At 44.1% G+C, this 8,092-nt stretch overlaps 1 protein-coding gene across 1 annotated transcript; it reads left to right on the top strand.

Moving 5' to 3' along the window:
• Nucleotides 1-5,367: 5,367 nt before the first annotated feature.
• On the top strand, nt 5,368-6,258 carry LOC143363370 (uncharacterized). The gene has a single exon (XM_076803966.1). It carries the CDS (start codon nt 5,368-5,370, stop codon nt 6,256-6,258), a length of 891 nt encoding a protein of 296 aa, XP_076660081.1.
• The last annotated feature ends 1,834 nt before the right edge of the window (nt 6,259-8,092 follow it).

The raw sequence follows: 8,092 nt of genomic DNA, 5'->3' as shown, positions 1-8,092 counted from the left end.
CTAACCAATCGTCTATCCTATAATTTCCTCTATCCTATCCAATCCTCTATCCTATCCTCTATCCTATCCCATCCTCTATCGTATCCTATCCTCTATCCTATCCTCTATCCTATCCTATCTTCTATCCTATTGTATCCTCTATCCTATCCCATCCCCTATCGTATCCTATCCTCTATCCTATCATATCCTATATCCTATAATATCCTCAATCCTATCCAATCCTCTATCCTACCCTCTATCCTATCCTCTATCCTACCCTCTATCCTATCCTATCCTCTATCCTATACAATCCTCTATCCTATCCTATCCTCTATCCTATCCAATCGTCTATCCTATAATTTCCTCTATCCTATCCAATCCTCTATCCTATCCTCTATCCTATCCTATCCTCTATCCTATTCTATCCTCTATCCTGTCCTATCCTCTATCCTATACAATCCTCTATCCTATCCTATCCTCTATCCTATCCTATCCTCAATCCTATCATCCCCTATCCTATCCTATCCTCTATCCTGTCGTATCCTCTGTCCTATCCTATCCTCTATCCTATCATATCCTATTCTCTATCCTATACTATCCTCTATCCCATCCTATCCTCAATCCTATCCTATCCCCTATCCTATCCTATCCTCTATCCTATTCTATCCTCTATCCTATCCTATCCTCTATCCTATAAAATCCTCTATCGTATGCTATCCTCTATCCTATCCTATATCCTATCCTATCCTCTATCCTATTGTATCCTCTATCCTATCCCATCCCCTATCGTATCCTATCCTCTATCCTATCATATCCTATATCCTATAATATCCTCAATCCTATCCAATCCTCTATCCTACCCTCTATCCTATCCTCTATCCTACCCTCTATCCTATCCTATCCTCTATCCTATCCTCTATCCCATCCTCTATCCTATCCCCTATCCTCTATCCTATCGTATCCTCTATCCTATCCCATTCTCTATCCTATCCTATCGACTATCCTATAATATCCTCTAACCTATCCGATCCTCTATCCTATCCTATCCTCTATCCTATCCTATCCTCTATCCTATCCTATCCTCTATCCTATCGTATCCTCTATCCTATCCCATTCTCTATCCTATCCTATCGACTATCCTATAATATCCTCTAACCTATCCGATCCTCTATCCTATCCTCTGTCCTATCCTCTACTCTATCGTCTATCCTCTAATATCCAATATCCGATCCAATCCTCTATCGTATCCTCTATCCTATCCTCTATCCTATTCTCTATCGTATCCTATCCTCAATGCTATCCTGTACCCTATCCAATCCTCTATCCTATCCTATCCTCTATCCTATACACTCCTCTATGCTATCCTATCCTCTATCCTATCGTATACTCTATCCTATCCTATCCTCTATCCTATCCTATCCTCTATCCTATCCTATCCTCTATCCTATCCTATCCTCTATCCTATCCTATCCTCTATCCTATCCTATCCTCTATCCTATCCTATCCTCTATCCTATCCTATCCTCTATCCTATCCTATCCTCTATCCTATCCTATCCTCTATCCTATCCTATCCTCTATCCTATCCTATCCTCTATCCTATCCTATCCTCTATCCTATCCTATCCTGTATCCTATCCAATCGTCTATCCTATAATTTCCTCAATCCTATCCAATCCTCTATCCTATCCTCTATCCTATCCTATGCTCAATCCTAACCTATCCCCTATCCAATCCTATCCTCTATCCTGTCGTATCCTCTGTCCTATCCTATCGTCTATCCTGTCGTATCGTCTGTTCTATCATATCCTCTATCCTATCCTCTACCCTATCGTCTATCCTATAATATCCAATATCCTATCCAATCCTCTATCCTATCCTCTATCCTATCCTATCCTCTATCCTATCCTATCCTCTATCCTATCCTATCCTCTATACTATCGTGTCCTCTATCCTATCCCATCCTCTATCCTATCCAATCGTCTATCCTATAATTTCCTCAATCCTATCCAATCCTCTATCCTATCCTCTATCCTATCCTATGCTCAATCCTAACCTATCCCCTATCCTATCCTATCCTCTATCCTGTCGTATCCTCTGTCCTATCCTATCGTCTATCCTGTCGTATCGTCTGTTCTATCATATCCTCTATCCTATCCTCTATCCTATCCTCTACCCTATCGTCTATCCTATAATATCCAATATCCTATCCAATCCTCTATCCTATCCTCTATCCTATCCTATCCTCTATCCTATCCTATCCTCTATCCTATCCTATCCTCTATCCTATCGTATCCTCTATCCTATCCCATTCTCTATCCTATCCTATCGACTATCCTATAATATCCTCTAACCTATCCGATCCTCTATCCTATCCTCTGTCCTATCCTCTACTCTATCGTCTATCCTATAATATCCAATATCCGATCCAATCCTCTATCGTATCCTCTATCCTATCCTCTATCCTATCCTCTATCCTATCCTATCCTCAATGCTATCCTGTATCCTATCCCATCCTCTATCCTATCCTATCCTCTATCCTATACAATCCTCTATGCTATCCTATCCTCTATCCTATCGTATCCTCTATACTATCGTATCCTCTATCCTATCCCATCCTCTATCCTATCCAATCGTCTATCCTATAATTTCCTCTATCCTATCCAATCCTCTATCCTATACTCTATCCTATCCTATCCTCAATCGTAACCTATCCCCTATCCTATCCTATCCTCTATCCTGTCGTATCCTCTGTATTATCCTATCGTCTATCCTGTCGTATCGTCTGTTCTATCCTATCCTCTATCCTATCCTCTACCCTATCGTCTATCCTATAATATCCAATATCCTATCCAATCCTCTATCCTATCCTCTATCCTATCCTATCCTCAATCCTATCCTATCCCCTATCCTATCCTATCCTCTATCCTATCCTATCCTCTATCCTATCCTATCCTCTATCCTATAAAATCCTCTACCATATCCTATCCTCTATCCTATCCCATCCTCTATCGTATCCTATCCTCTATCCTATCCCATCCTCTATCGTATCCTATCCTCTATCCTATCCCCTATCCTATCATCTACTCTATCGTCTATCCTATAATATCCAATATCCTATCCAATCCTCTATCCTATCCTCTATCCTATTATATCCTCTATCCTGTCCTATCCTCTATCCTATACAATCCTCTATCCTATCCTATCCTCTATCCTATCCTATCCTCAATCCTATTATCCCCTATCCTATCCTATCCTCTATCCTGTCGTATCCTCTGTCCTATCCTATCCTCTATCCTATCATATCTTATTCTCTATCATATACTATCCTCTATCCCATCCTATCCTCAATCCTTTCCTATCCCCTATCCTATCCTATCCTCTATCCTATCCTATCCTCTATCCTATCCTATCCTCTATCCTATGAAATCCTCTACCATATCCTATCCTCTATCCTATCCCATCCTCTATCGTATCCTATCCTCTATCCTATCCTCTATCCTATCCTATCCTCTATCCTATTGTATCCTCTATCCTATCCCATCCCCTATCGTATCCTATCCTCTATCCTATCATATCCTATATCCTATTGTACGGGTATGGGGTCTGGATTAAATAAATCTCCCCAGCGTGTTCGACCCAGGAACTTGGTTTATTTCTAGTCGATTACAGAGTTCTATGTTATACGCGACGCGAGACCTGTTCGAATGTCTGGTCGAAACGTTTCTGTTCTCTCTTCTTCTACCAGGCTTTTTGCCTATTCCTGAATCGTCCTGATTGGCCGGGGCTGAATTAGCCTTTCTAGCCAATCAGGTACCTTTTTCGGGGACTCTTCCCGACCTTGGCGCGGTCTCTCTAAACGCGGGGGCGACCCCGTAATTCCGGTAATGCAGCGGGATTTCCGACGGGCCCGCGGTGCATGGCGCGGCCGGCTATCGCCTACCTGCCTAGTTTCCGGGTCCCTTTGGAAAACTCGAGGTTTATGATACCCGTACGCGCTGTTGAGGCCGATGGTAAAAATCTAATGGCCAATACGTGCCATAACAAAAACTGCTAAGATGCCTAACGGCTTTCTCAAAAACAGCTGTGGGACAACGGATTCCATAAACTCGCTCGACCATTTGCACGCCAAATGTTGCTAAATGTACGTGCCGATGGCCGCTACACTATAATATCCTCAATCCTATCCAATCCTCTATCCTACCCTCTATCCTATCCTCAATCCTATCCTCTATCCTATCCCCTATCCTATCCTATCCTCTATCCTATCCTATCCTCTATCCTATACAATCCTCTATCCTATCCCATCCTCTATCCTATCCTATCGTCTAGCCTATAATATCCTCTATCTTATCCAATCCTCTATCGTATCCTCTATCCTATCCCATCCTCTATCGTATCCTATCCTCTATCCTATCATATCCTATATCCTATAATATCCTCAATCCTATCCAATCCTCTATCCTACCCTCTATCCTATCCTCTATCCTATTCTGTATGATATCCTATCCTCTATCCTATCCTCTATCCTATCCTCTATCCTATCCTCAATCCTATCCTCTATCCTATCCCCTATCCTATCCTATCCTCTATCCTATCCTATCCTCTATCCTATACAATCCTCTATCCTATCCTATCCTCTATCCTATCCAATCGTCTATCCTATAATTTCCTCTATCCTATCCAATCCTCTCTCCTGTGGTGGCAATATCACCACGTACGCCAATGCATATATTTCTTCTAAGAATTTCTCTTTCCCTTCTAACTCTGTCACGCTATTATTCTCTATTTCCTGTCTGCTAGTCGCATGCTTGGCAACCGGCCCTTCACGAATTTCCCATGCATCCTTGAGAACGTCGCCAGGGTTCTGGTTTTCGTTAGTCTCGGTCCTTCGCCTACCTCTTAGCTTTCTCTGTTTATGACTCTTTTCCGCTGTCCCTATCGCTGTCACTGTCTTCTCAAGTTTTCCTTTTCTATTCTCTTTTCTTTTTCTCCCCTATCTTTTTGCCTTCTCTAACTCCGTCGTGCTTAAGATTGCAACGAGAGTCGCGAGTCGATAGTAAGCCTCCGAGACGACAACACCAACACTGCACTGACCTTCGCGCTTACCGATATCAGTAATAAATGAAGTGAGGACAGTCTCTGGTATTTTATATCCCCTTACCTACTTCATTGGTGACCCCGACGTGATCGATTTGTGCGGTTTATGTATTTCAGTGTCAGTGTGCTTAATAATAACAATAACTTTAGACTTTGGTGGTGTAAGTGTACATAGTAACATTTAAGTGACTTAACATTTTTTTTTGTTTTCCATAGACCTATTTGTGTGTGTAACGCCTCGTGTTATAATAGACATAGTTTAGTGACTTTATATCGAAATAAACCTCAATTATGAAAACGACCGCGCCAGCGATAGCGAAAGTGGGCGTGAGAATACCCGAGTTTTGTCCAGGCGATCCGGAAATGTGGTTCTCGATGGTCGAGAGAAGTTTTGAGGCGTCCGGAATAACCACCGAAGCTACGAAATTCGGTTACGTTTTAGGGGCACTGACCCCCCAGTACGCTACAGAAGTGAGGGATATCATCATCAACCCTCCCCCAACGACCCCTTTCTCAAAATTAAAGGAGGAATTGATTCGTCGGATCGGCGTGTCACAAGACCAAAAGACGAGACGGCTCCTTGAACGCGAAGAGATCGGGGATCGCAAGCCGTCGCAATTCTTGCGACACCTGCGGGGGTTGGCAGGTACGACCGCGCCGGATTCCGTACTGCGCACACTTTGGGTGAGTCGGTTGCCTACCAATATGCAGGTAATATTGGCTACACAAAAGGACACCGAACTAAACAAGGTCGCCGATTTAGCGGACGCCATAGCGGACACGACGACACCGCGAGCGCATATTTGCGATACTGGCCATCCGGGTCCCTCGTCTCACGGTGCGGTAACACCGGTTAATCCGGATACGGAGTTATTATTGAATGCAAGGATGGCACAGATGACGTTGTCCTTACGCCAAGAGATTTCGGAACTGAAGGAGCTGATTTATCAGGATAGAGGACGACAAAGCAGACCCTTTTACCACCGCCGATCGAATTCCCGGAACCGTTCGCCATCGGGTTCACGCGATCGAGGGAGTCGCAGACACAACGAGTATCAGGCACCTCCTGATTACAACGGAAAGTGTTGGTACCATTGGCGTTATGGAGGGAATGCACATAAATGCGTGTCGCCATGCAACTTCAGCGGTTCTGCCGCGGGAAACGACCAGGGAGGACGTTGATGGCGGCCAGCGACCCTTTTCCCCCATCCCGCCGTCTATTTGTTACCGATTACCATACCAAGGTACAATTTTTAATAGACACGGGCGCCAATCTTTGCGTGTACCCGCGCAAACTATTGCACGGCCCGCGAGAAAGGTCGAGCTACGAACTGACGGCGGCAAACGGAAGCATCATTTACACCTACGGCACCGTAACATTAAATTTACGTTTGGGTCTCCGGCGCGATTTTATTTGGCGGTTCGTAGTGGCAGACGTGTCGAAACCAATAATCGGAGTCGACTTTCTTAATTATTTCGATTTGCTGGTCGACATACGTAACCGCTGCCTGGTCGACAGAACAACGTCGGTTAAGGTTCGGGGAAAATATTCCGATGAGGAGATATCCTCAATAAAGACAGTCTTCGGAAATACGGAATATCATGAGCTTCTGGCTACGATGCCAGAGCTCACCCGGCCTTGCGGAGTGCCGTGCGAAACGACGCATCATACCGTTCACCACATACAAACCACCCCTGGACCACCCGTATCCTGCAAGCCACGGCGGCTTGCCCCGGACCGGCTCAGGGCAGCTAAGGAAGAATTTAAATTAATGATGCATATGGGCATTGCGCGACCGTCGAAGAGCCCATGGTCATCGCCGCTCCACATGGTGCTGAAGAAAGATGGTGAGGCTTGGAGACCCTGTGGCGATTACCGAGCATTAAATGCACGCTCATTACCGGACCGTTACCCCGTACGTCACATAGAAGATTTCGCACAGCAGTTATCTGGTAAACAAATATTTTCCACCATAGACCTGGTCCGCGCTTATAATCAGATTCCCGTCGCTCCTGAAGATGTCAAGAAAACCGCAATAGCTACCCCGTTTGGACTCTTCGAATTCCCCTTTATGTCATTTGGCTTACGTAACGCAGCACAAACTTTTCAAAGATTTATAGATGAAGTTTTACGCGAATTCGATTTTTGTTATGCTTATATAGACGATATTTTAGTAGCGTCAGAATCTCCGGCCGAGCACCTCCATCATTTGAAACTTCTGTTTGGCAAATTAAAGGAATACGGCATAATCATTAACCCCAATAAATGTACGTTCGGAAAAGGAGAGGTAAAATTTTTAGGTTACCGTGTAAATAGCCAAGGCACACAACCTTTGCCTGATAAGGTAGAGGCAATTACAAATTACCCGTTACCGAAAACTGCAAAAGACCTACGACAGTTTCTAGGCATGTTAAATTTCTATCGTCGTTTTATTTCTAACGCCGCTATCAGCCAAGCACCCCTAAACAACCTGTTAGCGGGCAACGTAAAAGGCAAGGCTCCACTGACCTGGACACCTGAGGCGCAACAGGCCTTCGTTGCCTGCAAGGATGCTCTGGCAGGTGCGACCCTTCTTGCACACCCTGAGGTCAATGCCACTCTGGCCATTACCTGCGATGCCTCTGATTTTACCGTGGGAGCTGTGTTACAACAGCATGTCAACAATACGTGGCAACCACTTGCATTCTTCTCCAAGAAATTAGGAACTGCCGAGCAAAAATATTCTGCATACGACCGTGAATTATTATCAATCTATTTGGCAATCAAGCATTTCAGACATATGGTAGAAGGCAGACATTTCAGTATTTTCACAGATCACAAACCTATAACTTTTGCATTCCGACAAAAACCAGACAAATGTTCCCCGCGTCAATTCCGTTACTTAGACTACATTGCACAATTTACAACCGATATTATTCATATTTCCGGAAAAGAAAACGTGGTGGCTGACGCGTTGTCTAGAATTAACGCAGTGTCTTCGTTTATTAATTTTGAGGCATTAGCAGAATCGCAAGC

This window comes from Halictus rubicundus, unplaced genomic scaffold, assembly GCF_050948215.1.
Source record: "Halictus rubicundus isolate RS-2024b unplaced genomic scaffold, iyHalRubi1_principal scaffold0043, whole genome shotgun sequence".
Classification (NCBI taxonomy): Eukaryota; Metazoa; Arthropoda; class Insecta; order Hymenoptera; family Halictidae; genus Halictus; species Halictus rubicundus.
Note: the sequence above shows the minus strand (reverse complement) of the source record. Positions and strands in the feature narration are given on the sequence as shown.

Coding starts and splice junctions, on each gene's coding strand:
- LOC143363370 (XM_076803966.1), top strand. CDS start 5,368: ATGAAAACGACCGCGCCAGCGATAGCGAAAGTGGGCGTGAGAATACCC.